At 36.2% G+C, this 25,371-nt stretch overlaps 1 protein-coding gene across 7 annotated transcripts in view; it reads left to right on the forward strand.

Annotated features, from left to right (window-relative positions):
- SEMA5A (semaphorin 5A) overlaps positions 1–25,371 on the forward strand; it is a 323,210-nt gene that overhangs the window by 213,265 nt on the left and 84,574 nt on the right. For all 7 annotated transcript variants that reach the window (XM_005484272.4, XM_005484273.4, XM_026791761.2 and 4 more), the window contains one exon: positions 14,570–14,777. In XM_005484272.4, the coding sequence (XP_005484329.2) occupies positions 14,570–14,777 (208 nt within the window). The remainder of the gene's footprint in view (positions 1–14,569; positions 14,778–25,371) is intronic.

The following is a 25,371-nucleotide window of genomic DNA, read 5'->3' on the forward strand; positions in this document are numbered from 1 at the left end:
CCTTTCCTTCTTCCCTTTTTTTTTTTTTTTTTTTTGGAAATATCACTTCTTCTGAAGAAGAAACTAGACTTGACAACCCCTATGTTCATTTATTACTAGTTAATCCTAATGCAGAAAATATGAAGCTGTGAGCAAGAGAGGTATCTTACAAGAGGGTCAGTGTTTTCCTGCTGTCTTCAAAGCTAAGATCTATTATGATCTACGCCTACCTTCAAAACTCTAATTTTGCCCCCATAGGTACACTGCCAGTCAACAGTCTTGGTCTTAATTTTGGAAACAGTGTTGAAATTAACCTTATTTTGGGGTGAAATTTGATCTGTGTACCAACTGTGTAGCCCTTCTGTGAGTACACAGTACTCAGGACACTTCCTGAGAGATGTGGTAAAGAAGCTTTCCCTTTGAAGGGATTGGACTTTGTCACATGTTGCTGAATCTTCTTTAGGATATCCTGCAGGGCCTTTTACTTTAAAAAGACCTTTTTTTTAAGGTGGACATGCATAGGAGTGACTCAATAAACCCATGCCAACCAAAGAAGAAAGTGAAATAGTTAGATCATGAGAAGAAAGAAAAGTTTGAACCGTACATGAAACTCAGCTTCGACTCTAAAAATCCCAAATTTGGATCACAAGTATTTGTCCATGATACATTTTAAAATATGTAAAGCAAGATTTAGTGTCAGCTGTCAGGAAAAGTCATTAAATGGGATATTCTGCTGAGCTCCTGGTTTTGTTGATGTTTACAAGCTTCTTCATTCTGCATAATTTTTCCTGGTAAACCTTAATAAATCCAGAGATTTACAAGTAAGCATTTACAAGCAGTCCCACTAATAATCACTGGGATTTTTTCCCCCTTGCTCTGGTCATTGGACATGGCAAATCTTAACAAGGTAAAGAATTTCTCAATAAAAGATATGCCTTACTTTGTTATTTGTCTTGTAAGTCATCAAAATATGAAGATGCTGGATTATATTATTTTGTGTTATTTATGTGAAGAATCCTGTAATCTGCAGGTTATATCACAAAAGATGGATTATGTTCCATGCATTTTACTTTAATCAAGTCACCATGTAAGTGTCATAATATTCGGAGCAAAGAACTACTTGTTTACAGATTAATGCTTCTAATATTTAGGGGTTTTTAATTTTTATTTCTTGTCTCATAAACCTTGGAAATTTGGTTCTATGGCTACATACCTTTAGGAGGAATAGTGATGACTGCAACCAGAATAGTGGTTACATCACTTGCCTAGGAAATACACGAAGATTTTCAACCAACAAGCTCTGTGAGACTTTCTGGTTATTGCCAGATATCCTGGCTCCTAGACCATTATATAAAGAATATAATGTAATGTGATTATATGTGTTGTATACCATTGCTATGCATTGTGGTTATGGCTACTTTAATGTAGTAGGGAGAGTAATGAGATGAACAACTTCTGGTGAGAGGTTCTAAGACTTTTCTCTAATTCCAGCTTTGTTTCTGTTTCTTGTCCATTTAATTTCTTACTTAGTACTATTAGAAAACAAAATCAGCATCATTCTTTCCTTCTCTGTTTCTCAGCAAAAGCTGTGTTTTACACTGAAATTGCTGCTGAGGTTCTATATGGATGTATGTACTGGATTTGACTCACCTAGGGACTGAGGCACAGGGGCATGTGCTATGCAAACTACAAATGAGTTTCAGTAGAGGACAGTTCCTGGAACTTTCTCTTCAGTCAAGTTGGTGATGCTTCTGGATCTGCACAGTAGTCAGTTGTCTTTCTGACACTTCCAATTAAAATAACCATATATGGCTTGATTAAGAAATCAGGCAAGGTATGTTGTGGGTTATTATCTGACAAATAGTTTTCTCCACTTTTGCATCTAAATGCTTCTTTGATCTGGGCACTGAAAAATTTATTCAGTAGGAAAGCACTATCATATTCATAGCATGTGTTGGGTCCTACAAGGTATTTATTGTTTTGGTGGTACAAAGTAAGGCAATAAAAAATAATAGGAGTGGTAAGCACTCCCTGTCCATTCAGATCCAATCAGAGTTTATATATCTCAACTTTGGAAGACTGGCAGGGATCCAGCGCTTCTATTGAATAGTAATTTTTTCCTTTGAGCACAGTGTGGCATTCTTCACTGCTGCTCTGTGTCAGATATCAAGCCTTAAATCCCACAAACCACTTCATCTTGCGATTAATATCTATATTTATTACCTACTCTACTACTTTGGTTAGAGGTTATACAACTCTTGAGACATCCTAATCTCCATTATCTGAGAAGCCCAGTCCTAGACATTGATTAAACATTTTAGAGGATCTCTTCAAAATTTGAAGTTTTCTTTTCATGAGAATTTTATGGGAAGTTAATATAGACTTCTTTGTTTGTTTTGTAGTCAATTTCAACAACCAGTAACTACCTTATAGTTTTATTTCTTTGTCTTTTTAGAATCCAGGATATTGAAATTGCATGTCTCTTGACAAATGTAATGTTTCCCATTTAGAACCATAAGAACTCTTGTGTCTTCTTTGCCTCAGAGCTTCATGTTTTGTGTGTGCATGTATCATTTTTAGTGCAGTAAAAGCTAGATTTTGCCAAAACAAAAAAAGGGACTGTAATTTCAGTATATTTCCAAATGGGCATTCTCTGGGATAGATGTTATTCACATCTAGCTCTTGATATTGGATCTGTTTAGTTATCATCTAACTGTATGTAGGGAGTAAAATTTCGGAAATAAAAGAGTATTGTTAGTCACAGTCCTCTCAGCTAGTTGTATCTGAACTGCTGCCTAGCTTGTCCTAGTTTGTCTGGAAGTACAAACTAGGTAACTCACTGTCTACTAAGTACAACCTTAAGTACAGCCCTAAGCAGCCCTTTCATAATCATTTCTTCTGATAGTGTTGTTTTGAAAGAAGAATTCATGTCCAAGACACAAAACATTTGAGGCTTCCGAAGACATCTGATGGGAATCTTGGTACTGGTAGTCTCATAGCACATGCTCACAGGTCAGTGTGCTTATTGGCAGCATCTGTTTGATTCAGATGTAGTAATAAATGTACAAGCAACGCCGATAAATGTGTGAACTTTGTTTTGTCCGTAGGTTTGGTGCCCCAAAATGGTCTTGGTATTCTGTGTAATGTTGAATTTGACATTGTTGAAATCCATTCCTTTTCTAAGCTGGAAGAATGTGTCTTTTTATGTGCCAAGTTATTTTAGTGTGATGCAGGACAAAAAAAAAAGTTTTACTGGCCTTCTTTGAAGATGCTTACATCATTTTTCATGATTCTTGTATTTATTTTTATTGCTGAGTGCTTTTTTAGACAGAACTTGAGTAATTTAAATAAGAATTCAAAATGAGAATATTGTTTGGTAAAATCAAGAAATGTTGGCTCGATGTTGTTACAAATCACGCCTTGATCTACATAGACTACTTGACATTTCCTGACATCTCCCCAGGGAAAAAAAGAAAAAGAATGTGAGGTACTAGAGCCAAGCTTGGAATTCTTGTCCATCATCTCTTTGCCAAGTCCTGAGAAACAGCTTTTTTCCCCCCAACTCATTAAAGCCTCATCTGAAGATTGTATGCTGTAGTTTTAACCATGTCCTCTCTGCTTAAATTGCATTTTTTAAACAAGTGGCAATAATTAAAGTATTGTTATTCACATTTTAATATAGCTTCCTGGAGGAGTTAGAAATGATGATACCCTGTATAGGGACATGATCAAGTAGCCATGCATTGAGAAAACTGGATACATTTCTCAGGGATTATCTCTGCAATAAACACATCAGCACAAGAGAGGAGGGTCAGTCTGCTGCTGACATCATCAGGATGGCAGCAACATTTGTGGGGGCCATGTAGAGTTGAGGTTTAATTCCTCATCATGTTCAGAGTTCAGAGCCATTTGAACAACATCATCTTGTTGAATGGTTGATCCAGGAGAGAAGGGGCTGCTGTGGATGTGGAGGAGCCCTCCCAAATCCACTCACTGGAAATGTTTTAATGTACATGCAGAGCACACAGTTCCTGTGCCCATGCAGCCATCAAACCAAGTTGGTAGAGAATTCATCTAGAGAGATTATGCCTTTTTCCCTGCTCCAAGGACTATTAAAATTTTTTTCCAATGTATTTTTTAATTAAGTAATAACTTCACAAAAAATCCCTAAGGACATGGAAGACACCTATTCCTTACAGGGCATAAAAAACCCCATGATTTTTCTTGTCTGCAACTGAGACTTTTCTGTCTTTTGTTCAACTATCTCCTAAATACTGAGGCAGAATAAAGTAACTACCTGTCACTGGTTTTGAATTTGTCATGGAATCAAATCAGAGGCCAAGCAAACAGCATAACAAAAGAAGTTTCACTAGGGAAATGTACCTGTTGAAATATTTGTGATTAGATATTGTTGTAGTTAAATGAAATAGGAAGTGAAGTTTCAAGTTTTAATTTTTTCACTTTAGGTGGTGTTATTGTTCAGAATATTGTTTCATAGTTTCACACATTAAATCTATAGAAAAAAAGTTAGCATTGAATCCAGATTTCACAAGTCCCCAGATCGTTTAATAAAAAAAGTTTCTTTATTATATATGATGCTTTCTTTACTAAAACTTTTATAATTGAAAAATAATTGGATGAGATTGCAAATAAAACATAGATAAGATATTTACTCCTTGATAAAGTCTTAAAAATAGATAATGATTTACCTCAGCAAGTAAAAGGAATGTATGACAGAATGAAACATTAATAAATGTTTTCTTATCAGTTATAGTCTGTTAAGAAACTGTAGCTGCCATAGCATTTGCTCATAGGTATTCTACAGACACATGTTACTTCTAAGTGGAGTGCAGGAACTGTTATGGGTACATCAATCTTCAACACAGACAAAATGTTATGAATTTCTAGCTCAGTTCTAAGGCACATTTTGGCAAACTGACAAATCTCCATAAGATTGGAAATAGAAGTAGTAGATAAAGATGGGTCAATGAGCATGATTCATTAAAAATATATATATTTTGAGATTGTTGAAATTACTTTTTTTTTGTTAGGCAACAAAAAAGCATCTGGTGTAGAGCTAGGACGGGTAAAACTTTGCCAGTAGACTATATGAGAATCCATCTAATAATCTGAGATAGTTTCATTTTCTTTGTGAAAGAAACAGACATAATTGATGTGGTGACTGACACTTGTAATTCAGTACGTACTTGCTATTTAGTATCGGTCCTTGCTTGGTCTTTTCCAGAAGATTGAGGAGTTTGGAGCTCCAGTTTGAGGACCTAGAAGCTTCAACTTTGTAGAAATAGTCTTCCAAAGCAAGGCATACTGCATGCTGCTTGCTTTAGCTGCCAGTTGCTTTGCATCTTAGTCTCAAGTAGATCTGAATATCTGTTAAGAGCTTGAATTCTCTATTTGAAAGATTTTTGAATGAGTCTGACTGGAGCTGGATTTAAATTCCAATTTGAGGTGTGAAATGACTGCCAAGAAATGGTACACAAATTGCCCAATTTCCTAAACTTTTTGATTCATTGGAAGTCCTACTGGTGGAAAGGTTATTTGTACCAATATATAATGTTTTACCCAATGGAGTGGTGGATACTGTCTGTGCTAAAGGCAGGTATTTAACTCTTTGCATGGTAGCTACTGGAAGAAAGCTTTGCTAATTCAACTGCAAACTGACTATATCCTTGATGATTTTGAGACACTATACCACATGGGAATTTAATCTACAAGGGACAGAAGTATTCTAAAAATTGTTGAATGTTTACAAACTTTTCCTCTGGAGAACAGTTTCCTAAAGAGAGGATTGAGATGGTGATTCTCTGGATTTCCATTGATAGATACATTCCAAAATGGTTCTATTTTCGAGTGGAAACAATTTTTTTAGAATTTTATATTACTCTTTTTTAGAGACAGAGTTTGTTCTGCAATCATTATTGGATGGCATGGTATTAATTTCTATGTTCTTTCTGTCCTCCCAGACAAATGGCTTTGAAGAAAGGTCTTTATTTTTTTAATAACTATTACCTATATCAACACTTTTTTATTCAAAAGGTTCTTAAAGTCAATAGTTCAAATTTCTGTTAGAAAGGATAGCCCATAAATATTCCCTTCATAAAATAAATATACATTAAATTTTGACATACAACCATGAGAAAGTCCTCTAGTTGAAGAATTATGACTGAATTTCTCTTGGAATAACCTCTGAGGCATTAAGAAGTTGCTAATAATTTTAGAAGGTATGCAAATAGGTTTTGGTTAAAATTGCTCCTTTCAGATTCTTAATAGTGGATAAATGACTTAAATTCTCTCCCCTGCATGGAAGTCTGGGGATGTGTAATAGACCATCGGACCTCCTGTGTTGACAAGCGTTATCAAAAGTGTATCTCATTTCAGTGTTGATTTAAAATCATTTCCAATACTATAAGGAAGAACATCAATATTTACTTGAAATGCAATAGGAAAGAGGGAATACAAAGGAATCAGAGCCAAAGAACATAAATCTAAAATATTATGTGTGCTTGCTTTTTATAGAGTATCGTTCAAAAATGCTGTCGTTGCATCCAAGAATTGAAAAACAAAACTGCACCAGATTGCAGAAATACTCGGGGTCTTACCCAGATAAGAATAATTTAATATAGAGTTTTTTTATGTTTTTCTTCTACTGCTTCCAAAGCTCTCTTCTGAGAAAGAGTCAAACCTTCCCCATTTCCTAAGTTAGGAGCTGTTTGGTGCTTGAAACCATTAATACACTAAGCCCTGTGTGGTATAACTATTTGTATATAATTTAAAATTAGCTTTTAATAAAAATATTAAATTATGGATGTACCTTTTTAACACTTCTTTTTTTCTCCTTTCTAATTGCCAAGACATGGACAACTGAATGTCCCATTTTGAGATTGCTATGTATTGCATATAGTTTGACACAAAGCCGGGAATTTGATTTTATTTGTAGCTGCTTTTTCTTAAGTTTAAAGTCTTAGCTTTCCTGCTAATTTTTGTTAATTTCTCTGTCTAAGAAATTACCAGCAGAGCAGCAATGGCCATGGACTTTCCTAAAAGCTTTTAAGCTGTGAAATTCAATGCTGTTATATGGCCAAAGATCCTTAGATTTTTGTTGTTCTCCAGCAATAGCAATACTACATAAACAGCCTCTGAAATGCAGAGCCCTTTGGTATTGAGCATGGGGAAAGAATGATTTGGTTTAAATTCTGGAATGATAAAAAAATGACACACCCTGTTTTTCTTCCTGTAACACACCTAGAACAGAGATGTTTTTATGCCTGTATTTTACTTCACATGGCGACAAAAACTCCAACACCAAAAATATTCCTGATTTTGTACTAAAGTCTCACATGAACAAAGTGCAAGATTTTTCAAGTCCCAGAATGTAGCACTTTTTTTTTTTTTTATTGCATCAGTAATTTAATTTACTGAAATTTAATTAGATGTCAATGAGCAATGATTTATGAGTTTTCCAGGTCACTTGCATACTTTTTTTCCTTAAAGTATCCTGTAATAGAGTAAGAAAAACTAAGAGACCTGAATAATAAAATAAAAAGTTTTATTTTGAATAAAATAATCGAAAGCTTAATCATTTCTGTTTCCTTCAAGTGATGGCACAGAGGGTAACCAAGATTTTGTGTAGCCATTTTGGTGTTTAAAAATGAATCTCAATATCAACCAGGCAGAACAATTTGCAACATTTCTCATGGAAATGCAACAAAATTATTTTTTTCTCTTTCCAGCTACAGTATGTCATAGAAGGTTTTGTTAAACAGTTACATAATTGCTTTTTTGATCTAATAAATGCCCTTTATCTCAATTTCTCTTAATATCCACCCTTGCCTTGTTGTCATCATGATGATAATGACTTGTAGTAGTAAGAAAATCACAATGGTTTATTGTTTAAATGATTCATAAGCTTATCACATTTCATTCTCTGTTAAGCCCACAAAACAGAACATTCAGATTTTTAGCCTCCATTTATGTCTGAAACTTGTAGGAAAAACAACTCTATATATTTTATTACACTATCAAAATATTTTTAAAATAGAAAAAAAAAATTAACTGTCACTAATCAGATTGTTCAAACAGGTTTCAGATGGAGAGACAAACGTTGAACAGCTCTGAAAATAAAGAGAAATTAGAAAAAAATAATGAAAATCTGCATCTTGATGAAGCATCACAATTACATATTCATTTTGAGATTCACTCTTTTCCCTAAAGAATTAATGAATGTGCATATAAAAATATTTTTAAAAAATTAAATTAAAGTCGTAAATTAAGGTCAGAATTTTAAAATCAAACTATATTATTTCTATCTTCTGAATCATTCTAGAAGTACTATGCTTACCCATAGTATATATTTATTTTTAAAGAAGAGTTGAGGCTCTATCTATCAGTTATCCTTTAGACTGGAGCATGATTAAAAAATGTATTCTTGTATTTCAAGTACAAGTTTTTATCCCAGAAACCTGCAAGTAAAAAAAAAAAAGAAGTTGCAGAACATGGTTATTTTATCTTGTCTTCTAAACACACCCTTGCTTTAAACCTAATTGTACCCCACCCTCATGTGCTAAAACCGATAATAGCCAAAGCTTTAATTATCCATATTCTACTGATGATTTAACTAATTTTGAGGTTATTTTTAGAAAGGGTGGAGAAGAATAGGATTTAAACCCTGTTGCATTCTCTGTACCATATGTGTCTTTTTTGATGTTACACAGATTGCTAAATCATAAGTCCTGGGCTTCCCCTTTTTAGGCTGAACCAGCTGCTGCATTTGCTGTTCCTGCATCCTTTTATCCGTGTCGAGCGCACTAAAACCCTTATGCAACCTAATACTTTCTGTTCATTGGAATGATTTTCTGCTGTGAGCCAAATGCACATTCTGCTTCACTGTAGGGCTTTTTCCAGTTCCTCTGGTGGAGGAGAGCAAACATTGATAATACATTTTTTCATGGTGGCTGAATGGTTATCAATCACCTTGCACATTCTTTGATTTTTTTACTATTACACATTTGGTTAATCACTTTTATATTTGGTATTTCAATTTATTATTCTGATAGACCTCTGCCTTGAATATGACCCTAATGCTCTATTATTTTTATTGTTTGTATGGTGTTTAATAGAAATGTTATATGATTATTATAACCCCTGTTTATATGTACATATAGGTATTATTTACAAGATATTTAGCATTAACAGATTTTTTCCTTTAATTTCACCAGTCTTAATACTGTCTTAATGCTTATTTTTTTCTAATGGGAAAAATTATTTGTATACAACTAGTAATTTGCAAAACCAATGTGTAAACCAGTGTGTAATGGATAAAATTAAAGTACTTACTGAATATAATTTTCCAAAGTCTATTTCAAAGTAGACTCTCTTGAAAATATAAATAATTCATATTTGTTTCAGCTACACTTTAAAATGTATTCTCTCAAGTCTCCAGCTATTAAACTCTCTGGTTATTGTGCTACCAGATTGTTAAGTTTATCAAGGAGTCTGTTTTCACATGTTATGACATACAGAGTAGAGTATTTCTTGCACTGGTGGTATCTTATTCAAGTTTAGTTACAAGCATCTGCTGAGGTTGCAGATGTTGCTTTAGCATCTGTGTGTTGTGTTGACTGCCCCTTTCCATCACACGGACCCCATCCTTCCACCTGATTAAGACATATTATTATTCTGATGAATGTTTTGTGGGAATTTTGAAAAACAGACCTGTAGTTACATTGACAGTTTATAGTTTGAAGTATATTTTGCTGTTTCTTTAGATTTTTCTTGGTATATGTAAGGAGATTTTCAGATTTTTAAAGGCACCTTGTTGTGCTCAGAAACTGCAGGAATGTTTGTTAAGTCTTAAATATAGGCATACAGCTGTCCTGAAGAGATATTTGAGACTATTATTAGTTTATTTTGCTTACAACTCATTTAGTTTAGAAGACAGCAGTGATTTTAGCTACATTAATGAAAGACTATACTGTAGGCTTCTCTTCTGAAAACTATTGGTTTGGATTCTGTCTCCTGGTGCTGGTTCAGTTGCTTTCTGGAGACCAACCCACTCTCCAAGGTACAATGGCAAGAGTTAAGATTGAAAGTCCTTCCCTCTGAAAAAGAAATGGGTAGAGATTTTTTCTCTTCTTTTGAAGAAGTGAAATGAAATTACTTCTATACTGCCTCGTGATGATTTGTTTGCTCAAAGAAAGCAGCAATATTTTGTAAACGTAACAGCTCATGTAAATATTTATTCTCCTTTATAGCAAGAGTTTGCTAAAGCTTCCTTGAGTGGTTTTATTTCTGTTAGGAAACTCAGGGAATTAAGAGTTTATTAGTTTGTTGCATCTGCTGTTTGATTTGTATGTTCATTTTCTGTTTCGTTGCTGGTGCCACCAAAGATGTTATAATGATTCCAGCTGCACTCTTGCAGTGCTTTCCATTGCTGGCTATGATTTACACCTCTTACATCTTAAAATTATTTTTTGCTTTTAGAAATCATCCTTTCATTTTGTCCAGTTATAATCTTGTTCTTTACAGACTTTGTTGCCTCCAAGCGTGTTCTCTAAAACACTGTCTCGTTCTCCATGCAGTTCTTCATAGCAATATTTCAACAATAATTTTTCTCTTCATTCCCAGTGATTAGATTTCTAATGTTCAGTTGCTGGTTTTGCAAGTCTCTTTAAAACTGCTGCAGTACAAACTAACAAAGCACATTATTACTCATTCTCATCAATGTCATTATCTTTTACTACTCCTCTATATAGTTCGCCATCCTTAAAAAAAGGCTGTCAGGTGTCTGGATCAATCCCAGTATGTCTTGCTTACAGTCAGGATGCAAAGATGCCATTCATTTGAATTCTTAAATGCCTCTTAGGCTCAGGCTTGACATTTGTGACGAAACTGCAGCTTTCCCTGTGTCTGTGGCAATAAAGTTGCATCCATTCAGTTGCTCTGTGGTTACTAGCCTTCTCAGCTGTTTCTTGGCAAAAGGGGACACTTAGTTGATTATATAACTAAATATTCATTTGAAAGATTAAGACAGATCTAAAAAACTCCATCTCCAGGAGCCATGTTCCAGAATTATTTTTTCCCTACTTTTTTTTACACCCTACTTTGCTTTGCAACTGTGGTGTGAAAATAGCCAGACAGACAACACTTTTGAAGATGGGACTTCTACAAGTTCTTTAGGAAATCTGCAGTCTTTGCTGGAGGCTGTGCATAGTGTTGCAAACATTGTAGTAGATTTGGAAACAATGGAGCAAAACCCCTGGCTTTTGAAAGCAGTGGAATCACTGGCTATGATTTACCAGTGTAAGGAAGTCTGATATAGCCATGTTGCATGCTAGTATATTTTAAGGATGTTGATAGCTACACACCCTAGCTATGCACCATAGATTGGTGAACAAAACACAAATTAAATCTCTGCTGTCTCAAAGTTGTGGAGTGAAACCAGATCCTCACCCTAGTTTGGCCTCCCAGGTGGTCCTTGCAAAATCACTCATACACAGTAGGAATTTAAAGCAGAGAAGATAGGTTGCAGAAGTCAGAAGCAAGGGAATTTACTGAGGCAGATCTCAGGTAACATTCTATTCCTTTTTTTTGAGTTTGCATATGACCCACATTGCTCCTGAGTAGAGCAGTGTTTCTTCCTGATAATCTGTGGGATCTCAGGCCCTGTTTCTTCAACTGAAGCTCAGTCAGTTGTGACTTCCAACATTTCTGAGTGCTGATCCTCTTAGACCAGAAACGAAAAAGAAATGGTTTGGGAGATGCTGAAAGAGAGCAAAAGGAAATATGAGGAATGAAGAACGTATGCCAAGATAAGAAGGAAGAACAAGAACAATGACAGATGTCTTGGGGAAGGCATTAGTGCTGCACTTCTCAAAGTGAGAATGTTTTATTTCTTTCTGGGGTGGTATGCTGCTGTAACCATGATCTCCAGGTCATACACTTGAATAAAAAGAACTGTAAGTTTGCCATCTATAATAAACGAGCCACATGAAACAGAAAGTATTTGTGTTTGATCATATTCTCCTGTCCAAAGCTGTATTTCTAAATTGAATATGTTTGTAGGCATAGGGGAGGGAGGCCTCCAGTCATGTGTTTTTTCTTCTCCTGGGGAAGGTGACAGCAAATGATTCAGTCTGTAGATGCCAGACCCAGCACAGTGGTAGGAAGAAATATTAGTCTGTAGAAGAAGCACATGCTGAATGCATGTGTACCTGATTTTTGTCTCTTGCAGGAAAACTGTGACAAGCCAAGTACAATGTGTCGTGAATCATTCTGAATCTGTTGTCTGACAGTTAGCATGTGATATAGAGTTGCACTGACTGATCTATAAAGCAATACCAATTAATTTACATCTATAAAATGATCTCACTGCTCCTTCTTCTTCTTAGTACATGTTTCCAACTTCTATGCTCAAAAGAAAATAATTTCTCTTTCATTCAGTAATTAACACAGTGTTGTGGTTTAACCCCAGCCAGCCTTCATGTACTACACAGCCCCTCACTCACCCCACTCCCCTCCCCTCATCACAAACCCAAAACACAGCCCCATACCAGCCACTGGGAGGACAATTAATTCTGTCTCAGCCAAAACAGGGACATACAGGCAATGAAATTTTGGGACAAGTCTCAGACCATATTTTGACCATGAAACTTGCTGTAATTATAGTCAAGATTTTGCATCCAGTAATCATCAGTGCAAACATTGCTTGTTATGTTGTTGAGCTGAGCTGCTCATTGCTTAATTGTGGGGCAAAACTGACTGTTGGCAACAATTTAATTAGGTTTTTGAATATGTCTGTTTTAGATTGTTTGGGAAACAAAGTAATCATCAAATTAGATATTTTAATATCAAAAAGGTTAATAAAAATTAAAATTGTCGTTTACTGAAAGTTTTTTTTCCTAAAAAATGGTCAAGCATGTTTATATCAAAAAAGGACAAAAATGTAAACTGGTATATAAAGTGATTAAGTTAAAACCTGAGAGGCTAGGCAGAAGATTTTAACATGCATACATGATTTGGTATGATCAAAATTTTTCTGTGGACTAAGAAGAATCCATTTTATACACTGAGCTAATAATTTATGGTTTTCCAATTCATTTTGACTGTTTAATAGAATTAAATAATATTATGTAATGTTCATTATATCTTACACATAAACTTCCTATTAACTTCCTCTACTATTTGGTGTACACTCTCCTCTCCAGTACTACTCCAGGTCTGAGGATTGAATACTCAGTCTTTCTCAGGAAAAAGAGGAGCTTTTAACAGTCATCTTGGTTCTCCCTCTTCTCTTTAGTTTTGGAGTCTATTTGAGGCTGCTTTTTGGTATTTTCTTACAGCTGCTTGCTTGCCCTTCCTCACCATTTCGCAAGCAAAGTCTGGGAATGTCGTGTTGCCCTCCCTCTGCCCAGTTACCCTGGAGGGTGCAGTGGCTGTGTAGGTGTGCCAGCCCCTGGCCTCAGGTGTCCCCAGGGTGGAGCTGCTGTCGGGGGACACAGATATGTGGCCACCATCAGGCGTTCCCTGCCATGGATAAAAGCAGTACTCGCCAAGCCAGGGCCAGGCACATCCTGAGAGCCTGCACTGCCAACTCTGAGCCAAACCTCTGGCCTTGTGCTGGGAAGGCACTGCAGAACAGCCCTTCCCAAACATTCCCCTTGCCCTCAACATTCCCTCAAAAGGGAAATCTTTCAAGACTTTAGGGCTTATCTCTGTGTGTGTTTGCAGTATTGGATCTTTAATACTTCCTTTTGCTGGCACATAAAAGATTACATAATGCTGCGGTTCCCTAAAATATTTATCAGTGTGAGAACGTGATCCTTTGTGTTCAGAAAAAATGTACTTTGATATTTTTAAATTAGTTTAAAACTTTGCAAGAGTGAGTCATAAATGTTATCATACACTCTGACACTGGTTTTCAATGCATTACTGTCTTTCCTGAGAAATCACATTAAGAATGGAAGTGAAGAGTGAGTGCTAAAAGCTATGATTTTGCAGAGGTTAAAATCAGGATAAGTAAGAAGAAGAGGTTCAGCCTCATTCATTCATATTCACTTAAACTCAAGACCTGCACATACTCATATACATGTGCTTTATTAAATGAATGTGATACATATCTAAACTCCATAATTTTTAACACGAATACTAAAATAAACTGGGGAAATTATGGAATTTAATGCTTTTTAAACTGCTTTCAGTATAGTAAAGTATAGGACAATCCTGCAGACTGAAGTCAGTAACCCTTGGCATGAACGTGCTTTTATCAAGCCAGACTTTGAAATCTTGTTTACTTGTGACTACTGCTGTGAAGACAGTTCTGCACTAATAACTTTTTAACTTTTTTCCTTTTTTTTTCTCTTTTTAATTTTTCATTGCATCACATGAAAACAGACTTTAAAGTTTTCTAAGTTCTTTTAACTGTACTATAATACATAAGGAGACTTCAGTCAAAAGAATCCTGCATTCTGAGGCTTCATTGAAAACTTCCAACACAAAGATTTTTTCATGAATGACACCAAACAGGTAGAATTGCCAGTGTGATTTTTAGTAACTCATTTTCCTCTTGCCTTTTCAGACTATGGCACTATTAAGAAAGTACTTGCCCCAGTGAACCAGACTTCAAGCAGCTGCCTGCTTGAGGAAATTGAACTCCTGCCAAAAAGTCAGCGAGAACCCATCAGGAGCCTTCAGATCCTGCACAGCCAGAGCGTCCTTTTTGTGGGACTTCAGGAACATGTGATTAAGGTCCCCCTGAAGAGATGTCTCTTTTACAAAACATACAGGTATGAAGAATCAGCTAGCTTTATTTGACTGGAAAAAAATACGTGCAGGGGGTTGGAGAAAAATGGGAAGGATAAATGGCTGCAAGTAGGAATCCAAATTAATTGTCTCTCTCAACAATTACTTCCTGTGTACCCTGTTTTTCAAAAGTAGCTCTGACTACTTGTACTGACTTGTTAGGACTAGATGAGGCTCTTGAGGAATTGAAGTGTTATTATGTAGATTTTAAATTGTGAAGTGAAACAGTAAGAAATGTTTTATATAGAAAACAGTTATCTGGTAAAGTGACATATAGCTGCTGGTTTAATATATTTAAAGCTTGGGACTTGTACAAATTTAGGGTTTTTTTTTTTTTGGTTTTTTTTAAAGCCATTTCATAACTGAATAAACAATATCTCTTTGAACTCAGAAACAAATTGGGTTGCATGAACTGAGAATCAAGAGCACTTGGAAAAGTGACTATTTAAAGGTAGTGTTGATCAGCAAACTGTAATGTAAAAATCTGAATATTCTACTAGGTAAAAGGGCTATGCAGCCAACAATTGTTCAACCAAAGAAAGAGGATAATTTACAAATAATCACTTGGTTGTAAACTGTATTATGATAGTTAAGGAACTTAAAGTTCAGCACACAGCTTTTCAATAGGCTGTCTGAAAATACATCTGGGCTGCAAAACATGCTATTGGAGATTGTTCATTTCATCCAGTTAGTTGTACCTTCTCTTTGGTAGTGTGTTCCTGGTAATTCAGTGAGATTGTTTTGTGTTACATCACATGGACACTCATGAACCAGTCATGAGGTTTTGAGAACCATGACAGAGGCATGTGGTTGGTTTTTTACCTTGTTTTAGCTTCACCTTGTTTAACATACATTCCTCTGAAAAACTGGGCTTTTAAAGGAGGGAGAAAGGCTGCCAGTTGCCTCTCTTGGCTGCTACACTCAAGCTCACAGAGAGATTATTTGTGCAGCAGAGATATTACACCTCCCCTAAAAGGCAGCTTGACCATTCACAGGTGGAGACATTTCTGGCTATCACAGGGACCACATAATTGGTCACAGCAGGGAGATGACCACAGGACACAGGTGTAGTAAAGGTGTGGCCTGGTGACAGTGGAAGGACATTTCTGAGGGACCTGGCTCACCATGGGAATTTGTACCGTGCAGGAAGCCAGTGAAAGGCTACTGGGTTGAAAACAAGACTGAAGGTAGAGGTGTGCTCTAGAGAACCTGGTCCCTAGACCATGGAAGGGAAGAATTCTACCTTTCAGTTTTTTACCAGCCTGTTTTTTGTTTATGCTGTGTTATGTAGCATATTTTTGGCATTTTCTATTGAAATAGAAGAACACTTAAAGCCCCATTGGAAGTCCTGCAAAGCTTACTTTAGGGAAAAGTTTTATATGGGCAAGTCTCTGCTTCAAGCATTTTCTTGGCTTAGTGGCCTACATAGGATCATGTTTCAGTTTCCATGGAAATTTCATCTTTCCTTGCTTCAGGGAGCTGAAGAAGGATGTGTAGTGTTGAGTATTTACACCAAGCCTGTAGTCCACTTTGGACATTTCAAGGCTGGTGCCTCACTTTGTTTGTAATGAGGAGTGAATGTCCAAGGTCCCTGGTACCTCTGCTTCTCTCAGGACAATTCCCAAGGCATGTCAATTTTATTCCAGCTGCAAAGCCCAAACATGCTTCTGCCCTTGCAGGGTAGGACTGCTGTTTCAAATGCCAGACTCCATGCATGGCTGCAGGCTATTCATTCCTCTCCCTGTCTGAGCACTGGGATCTAATTGTCTGATTTTTAAAATTTCTTTTAGAACAAAAGAAAACAAAACAAAAAAAGTGGTGCCTTTCCCATTTTACTGAGAGCAGTAGTTAAATGCCTCAAATACTGCTCAAATGATAATTTATTCCTCTGCCCAGAGGTATATGAAGTCTCATCTTCCAGTGGAATGATTTATTTAAAAGGAGATAAAATGATTCCTTGTGGGGTTTTTCAATCATGTCTTTTGTAGTTGTATGACTTCTCTTGTAGTAATTAAATATTCATTGCACCAAAAGACTTGCCATCCTTGCTTTCTTCTTGGTTAAACAGTTCACCGTCAATTCTAGGTCTGTTTTGTGAAAAAGGAGAGGATTTAGAGATGTGATCCAGACAAAAAAAGGAATTTCCTTGTCATGTATCGTTAGGGACTTAGGTTATTTGAAGAATGCAGATGTAATCTTTCTCTCACCTATAATTTACTTTTGGTTTGACTAGTTTTTTCCTGGCTTATGCTGGATTTATTTTTTTTTTCTTTTTGCATGTGGACAGAGTACATTTCTATACATTTCTCTAGGCATTAAAACATCTAAAATTTTCTCATTGCGTTTCTGGGCGCTTTAATACTCACATTCCTCTATTATGTTGTTAACTATTACTTCTATACTGTAGCAATGAGTAATGGGTAAACCCAGCAGAGTAATGGATAAACCTTACTTAAGGTAATGCCTTGGAGCATAGTGGTTTCGGGTTTTATTTTTGTATTATTTTAAATAATGTATTCACGTTTATCATGCTTAGGGCTGTATAACTGTGCCAAAGCTGCATTCTAAAATTCCATCAATGATAACTAGTCTCTAACCCCAGATCAAGGATGTGCACTCTTCATTATCTGCTTCACATAATTATTGAGGAATAGGGCATTCATGCCTTTAAAAAGTCAGAATGTTGAATAGTGCTACCTCACCTGCTCCTTTTGTGTAAATGGCAGTGCTCAGTGCCTAATCTTATCTAATCTCTTTGTTTAGATTTCTTGCTGAGCTTTCAGACAATACAACTTCAGTCCCTCTGTTGAGCAGACTCTTTCATGAGCTAATATCTCAATGCCGAGATAATTTTCTTGAGATTGTCCATTGAAATTGTTTTTCATTATTCCTTGCTTCATTTTCCCACAGTAGCCTCTAAAACATGTGTTGATGCTTTTATTTCTAATTTATTATGTCTCCTAATAATCACTCTAATATGCTCTGCACATCACAAGTCTGTTCCTCCAGCACTTTTCAGTGGTGGAGGAACCCTGTGACCTGCTGCTGCTCTGACAGATATTCCATCTGCTTCAGCACACTCCAGTCATGATTCTACTCCTATAAACACTGCTAGCAAAGGCTCTTGAAAACATATTTGGAGGTGAATGTTTTGGGGTTTCTTTTTGTTTTGGTTTTTTTGTTTTTGTTTTTTTTTTTTTTTTTCTTTTTTTGCGCTTTTTTTTTTTTGTTTGTGTGTGTGTTTGAAATGCAGTTTGTTGCACTTTAATACTGTGACAGTAGACCTTACCATGGGCAAAACCTCTTGTCACACCCATAGTTTAGGTTGCTCAGCACTTTCCATTATGCCCTGATGATTATGCCCATCATTCATCAGTTTCCCATGCCAGTTATTTGGATTGCCAGTTTCCATGGGGGGCAGGTGGAAGATATCTCATGCAGACTTCTGCCAATGCCTGAATAGTTTTGAACATCCTGCCATAATTGTGCTGGTTTTGAGAGTCAGCTAGAGAAAAGTAATTTGGGATGTGCCAGTACTTTGGAAAATAAATTCTCAAAAAGACCTGCCATCTTCAAGGTGCAGGAAGCAGCAGAGCAGTTACATAAATTCAGTTCTCCTTAGGGAAAATCTCTAAGGTTTGACCAGGTTATTATCACCTAGGTATTGCAATTCACACATTTATCAAACTTTTATAGAAATCCATCAGTGATATTCACTGGAGCTATTTTCACAGATGGATTCTCAATCTCTCTCTACTTCTTCAAAGTTGAGTAGGCCAAGCATGAAGCACAACTGACTTTTAAATATCTGCTAATTAACTATGATGTGAGATAAACAGAATAATTATCACTATAAGATAACTTAAACTCTCTAAAATTTCAGTTTCTGTGTTTCACTTTGAAGGTTCTATGCATCCATAATAAGGAATAAGATCTGTAGTATGGGGGTACAGACTCTGTACCCTGAATCAAAGAAACAGTTAGCTATCCTTTGTTGGCAGCTATAGCCTTCAAAAACAACCCCTGGTGGCAGTGATGTTTTTTAGACAAATTTGTCAAAGTTATGCTTTGTACTGGCATTTTCAGTGCATTAGTTCTGAAAGGAAAACAAAAGTCTATATCAGCCCAATGTTCTTTAAAATCTTACCAAGCAAGGGTCAAGGATTGGTATTTCTGATGGAAGATAGATTTCACACACTTGAAAGGCTTGAAACCTAATCTTGCTATGATGTTATGTCTAAGTAAATAAATAGTGACATCTGCTAAAAGCTGTACAAATAGTGACTTTTCTGACATTAAAAAAACCTGCCAACTAGTGGAAATTTTTGAGTATTTTTTGTTTTTTACAATATATACCTAAAATACTACTGGGTCACAACCTTGTCTTGCTAAGTAATGTTATCATAGCTATTCTACTATAACTAACTTTTTGCTCTTTGAACTTCTTTATTCTTATTTAAACTGAAGGTCTTTGTGAGCCTTCAGTTAAGAAATCTGTACATAAACAAGAAAACTATCTGCAAAATGCTAAGAAGAGTACTGAATTACCTAACAGAAGAAAACAATATACTTTATTTCATTCCTAGAAGTCCAGTAAGATCATTGATTTAAGTACTTCAGCCTCTTTTGCATTCCTTTATTTTGCCCTAGCTGTAGATTTTGCATCCTCTGAAGTACCTTCACACTCAGTAGGAGCCTGTTTTACTGGTAATAACATTCTGTAACATTAAATAGTAAAATAATTATTCCTATATACTGATATAGGGTAGCTATACATTGACAAGCTAATAACAAGTATGTGGTGTAAACCATTACTAGGTGGTCATGTGTCCAGGAGAGCTTGCCAACAAATGGGATTGAAATTGCTCTTTGGAAATAATCATTCCAAAGTATTTCTTTTTGGGTATTCAGGTGGATTTCCTGATTTCAAAATATGCAGGCTTTATTCCAGTTTAAATATGAGAAGTCTGCTGCTGCATTATAATGGCAGAACCACATGAGGACTGATCTGAATTAGTGATTCCAGAGTAATATTCCAGAATTAGAGTCCTCTAAATTTTCCAGACAGGGATAAACCATACTCCTGTCTGCAAGTCTAGATTATAAGCACATATTAAAAATGGCAGTTCTTTTTTTGGATATGAGATACACTGAAAAGTTATGTTCAGTAGGTGTCAACTTACAGATGCTATTATAGTTAGCAGAATAATGAAATAAGCAGTTTTAAGATTTTTGCCCTCAAAAGTAGTAGAATATTAGTCCCATACTGCAGAGGGAATAGCTTGACCCTTTCTGCATCTGTGAAGATGAAAGCTTTTGCAGAAAGTGTCTTTCTGTCCTGCAAAATGCATTAGAGACAAACTGTTCATTTACATTTTGCTGCCTCTGAAATTTTAGTGACAACCCTTCAAAGTGTGACCTATGTATGTATGTATGTATGTATGTATTGTGTTGTAAGCAAATATTTTTGTCAAACAAGAATTTTACAGCCTCCTCCCAATTTATTTCTTGAAGTAGCCTTATGAAGGAGAAAAAAATGTGTTTTGCATTTAGTTTGCAAAGATGTAAGTAAACCAGATAGACTTGACTGCATATTTGCAATTCAGATTTTATTAGTAGGATATTGTTTTAAACAAAAAAGTGACCTAAGAAAGAAAAATTTAAAACAGTCCTGTGGTTTTCATATATCATGATGTAATTAATTTTGTTGCTTTAAAATATCAAAAGATTCAGGAATTCTAAGTTCAGTGTGTTTACTCTTAGTAACTGTAGGTGCATATGGGCAAGTTCAGGAAGTGGGGGTTGGACAAGTGGACAGTGAGGTGGGTGGGGAAATGGCTGAATGCCAGCTCTCAGAGGATTGTGATCAGTGTCACAGTCTAGTTGGAGGCCTACTGGTGTCACCTAAGGGACAATACTGGGCCCAGCATTGTTTAACTTTCATCAGTGACTTGGCTGAAGGGACAGATGTCTCCCCAGCAAGTTCTCTGACCACACAAAGCTGGAGGAGTGGCCGATACTCCAGAAGTCTGTGCAGCCCTGCAGAGGGACCTTGGCAGGCTGGAGAGATGGGTGGAGAGGAACCTTCTGAAATTCAGCAAAGGCAAGTGCAGGTCCTGCAGCTGGGGAAGAATCATCCCAGGCTGGAAAGCAGCCCTGGGGAGAAGGTCCTTCTAGACCTATTGGACCAGTTATCCATGAGCCGGCCGTGTGCCCTGGGGGCCAGGAAGGCCAGTGGTATCCTGGCCTTCCTGGCCTGCCAGGGCACATGGGAAGAGCCCTGCCAGCAGGTCGAGGGAGGTGATCCTGCCCCTGTAGTCTAGTTAGGCCACATCAGGAGTGCTGTGTGCAGTTCTGGACTCCTCAGGACAGGACAGACATGGAGCTCCTGGAGTGTGTGCAGCGGAGGGCAGCAAAGATGAGTAGGATCTGAAGCATCTCTTCTGTGAGGTGAGACAGGGACTTGGATCTCTTCAGCCTTGAGAGGAGAACATGGAGAGGAGATTTATCAATGGGTATAAATATCTGAAAGGAGGGTGTTGAGAGGACGTTCTGAAAATTGTCTTTCACATTTGATCCATATCTAGTTACTTGGAGGCATCAACATTCAGTGAATTGTGTAATATAAACAACTTTTATACACAAATTTCTGGTTCTGGATTTGATGGAAGGACCTTGTGTGTTGAAGGCCACTATTTTCAGGGACTTTGCAAGATTGAATTGTATCTAAATGTATTCGGAGTATGCTACAAAAATTAAAATTAGAGGAAGCAATGGTAGTCTGCTCAGAGTGTCTGAGATGATTAAAGGATTTGATTTTCTTACTACTTCAGGTGAGAAGTATTCTGAATTCAGGTAAGCAGTATTCCGAATATTTGACATGCATCTTAGCTTGAGCTACCTGGGATTTTATAAGTTGTGTCCCTACCATTTATCTTCTGGATCATTCATCTGGGTCTTTAGATGCCCGTTCTTCATTGCACACACATATATATGTATACAGCTGCAAAACCAGTAGTAATGAAAACACTGATAGGTACCTTTGTCTGGTATCACATTCATGTTTTCATTCAGCAATGGATAGAACTGCATCTGGAGCATGAGACAGGTTTATAGCTTCAGTTTTCAGTTTGAATTTTCAGTGATGAATCTGTCTTCTGCAAAATAAGATGGTGACCCTGGTTCAGTTCCTAATATACAAAATGTCAGGTCACATTTGGTGGTGATGGGGACTATGTAGGCATGGATATTTCAGTAGAAATTATTGAAAGGGTCAGGAGACTCAGTTCTTTGAAATGCCGTGTTTAGGTAAAGACAGAAAAATGTTTCTTGAACAGTCTTAGAAGATGCACCTCTTGCATTTATATATATTTTATGAATAAACTGTTACAGCTCAAGAGGATACCTGATTAGCACTTTAATATTCATATAGGAATATATTCTTCCTCTCAAAGGAAATTTTAAAATCCCTTCAAAATTAATGATATTATTATACAGCTTTTAAACTTAGGAATCTTTTCTTTGGAACACGCATTAATTCTTTGAAGTCTAAAAGTTGATGGGATTTTTAACATATTTTGCTCTGAATTGTGTTCAATTCTGCCTTATTTTCTGACTCAGTAAATCATCTCAAATATAACTGAAGTAGAGCAATTTTTCTGGCGTACTTGATGATAATTATAAAATAGCTGAAGAAATAACCTGACTTTTACTGACTTGCTTTAGGGTGAGGTGGCTTACGGTTAGTAGTCAGTCAAAACCCATTGCTGAAGTGTAGCACCTCTGCCAAATGTGTGCCTTGCAGGAGACACACTCTGCTACCTATCACTTACATTTGGTAAAAGAATGTGAAGTGACAACACAGAGCAAAATTGGCATCAGTTAGGAGAAGCCAAAGGCTGTTGAATGTTCTTGCAGAGATGGCTGACTCTATAGGGTAAGTGGCATCAAGATTCTTCAAATGATCCTGTTTAATTTAATTCCTGAATTTCCTTCCTGGACAAAAGTGCCAGTTTTAGCAGTGCTGGGACAAATCATGTGAAATCTTAGAGATGTGAGCTGGTGCCTGCTGGGATTAACAGACAAAACATTCGTTCTCTGCTGAAACTGAGATGTAAAATATACTTCTAGAGACAAGATGACAAAATATATTATCCCGCTCTGCTATTTGCCATGTGACAGTCTGAAAGGGCCCTGTCAAATGAAATACCTCATACCTACTTTAAAATTTATGTAGTTTTTCAATAGTGGCACCTAAAATGACTTTAATTTAGACAGAGATTTGGGAGGAAAAGGAGATAAAGATGTGTAGTGCTATCTGATATTTGACATTCCTTAGTTACATAAAATTGACATAAATTTGACAGCCACGTTCTATAGTTTCTTTTGTTATTTCATGTACACATTGAAGCTGTTCCTCTTACTGCTGTCTCTTGGGAGAGAGGTTCATGAAAAAAGACTTAAAACAGTATGAAATTTTCCTAAGGACACATAACTGCAAACTAAGTCCCTTTAAATTTTCCATTTCAGATAGAAGTTCTGATTTTTTTATACTTACAAGCTTTATTCTATCTGATTTTTTTATCTGTTAACTTATTTTTTTTATCTGTTTCTCTGTTTTATCTAGGCATAGGAGATAAAAATAATTAGCTCCTGTTACTCACACATTAAATCAAAGGAATCATCTCTCAAAAAAAAAAAGAAAATGGTTTTAAAAGGTGACATAATTAGGCAGTAAAGATAAAACCTTGCCCTCATATTACCTCCCTCTTTTAAATTTTAAAGAAACTATGTCTACTTTTTAGAGATATAGGTGATCTGAAAAAAAAGAAATAAGAAAACCCTCTGAGATGTGAGGCAGGGTGGAGAACAGAGAAGAATTGTTGTGCCAATACCTGAGAACAGGGGAGCTATTTAAGTCAGGTTCTGCCACATCTCCTGAATATGTCTGACACAGTGAGTTGAAGGAGGTTGATGATACTGAATTACAGTTTTCTAGGTTTTTTTTTTTTTTTTTCTGTTTGGATATAAGATTTAAAAAATCAAACTTTTTCCAATATGAGAAATATAATAATGTCTGGGACAAATAATTAGTACATTAATGAAAAAAATCTCAGCAAAACTAGAGTTTGTCATGTGAGGAATATTTCTCTGAAAATATTTCTTGTTGCTTTGTTTGAAACAGTTCATATGTTCAGAGGATTAATTTCTGTATTGTAGTGTTAAGAAAACCATGATTGAAGAATGGTAATGCCTCTAATTTGTGGAGGAAGTTACTCCTCTTGTCATCTGCATGAGGTTAGCTGAGTTACTAACTTCTTAAAATGATAATTTTCATGTGCTCAGTGGATCTTTTTAACTAAATTCTAAAAATATTCACCTCACTGTACCTTGCTGCAGTGCGGTCCAAACCTGGTCAGCTACTAAAAAACCCCACTCAGTGTTCACAGAGTGATCAAACATTCTTTGTCATAGCAGTACAAGAACTTTCTATTCTTCATGGAACTAGGATCTGTTCTGATACCAGAAAATTATAAGGACAGTCAAAATATGTTTCAAGCACCTTTCTTAAAACTTCTGAGTGACTTATAATGAAAGTTGCAAGTCTTTTTGATTTGTTTGAATTGTAGTAAAGTGAAAACAAAGGCAAAAGAGGAAATGGGGTCTAAGACCAGAGTGGGAGAAGGATCAGCTTACTCCCACTAAAAAGGGAGGGATTCTAAGAAATAGTGGAGGGGTTCTAAGAAATAGTGTATTTCAAAAGACTTTGAAATATTTTTGTTTTTAATAAAAAGTTTCTAAAGCATAATAACTGAGTTTACAAATATGAACACTTTGAAGTTAGAAAATTGTCCACTTCAGCTTTGAGGTACTCATTGTCATTTCAGTGTTACCATTGCTAACATTGCCAGTTGTGCATTGTCAGCCTTGAATTTGTTTTTGTGTTATTTTCTCATCAAACACATGCTTTATCAGAGATACTCTGAAGGAGAATACTGTACATCACATCTTGCAAACTCTGGAAGACCAAGACACTTAAAACTTTCCATAATTTGCAATAATGTTCATTCTCACTTTCTAGATAGTTAAATGGAAACGTGTAGCCTGAGTTACAGAAATGCTAAGTGCTCACAGCTGCAGGAGCCAACAGTGGGAACTCTCTTCTGAACAGCAAATTTCCTAAACAAGAAGCTTTATCTTTGAGCTGGAATCCTGATTAAGGGTATCCATACCCATTTTGACTGTTATGCCTCTTACATGATGCTATGTTTGCAGATGCTATGTATTACCAGTACTATGCTCCCACATGGTACTGGTATTCCACATTGCCCAGTGGAATGTGGAAGTGAATTCTTTGAAATTTATAATTATGGTAATTTGGAATAACACTCCAGGGAATTAGTAAGTCTGCATTTGGTCAGATGTTAACATGGAAGTACATGAAGAGTGCCAGAGACAAATAGAAATATAAATAAAACACATAAATTAGCTAGGACAGAATCACAGAACACTTGAAATTGGCAGGGCTCTCTGATGGTCATCTGGTCCAGTGCTTGCTGGGCCTCCGAGAACCAGTTT

Source organism: Zonotrichia albicollis, chromosome 1 (assembly GCF_047830755.1).
Source record: "Zonotrichia albicollis isolate bZonAlb1 chromosome 1, bZonAlb1.hap1, whole genome shotgun sequence".
NCBI classification, from domain to species: domain Eukaryota; kingdom Metazoa; phylum Chordata; class Aves; order Passeriformes; family Passerellidae; genus Zonotrichia; species Zonotrichia albicollis.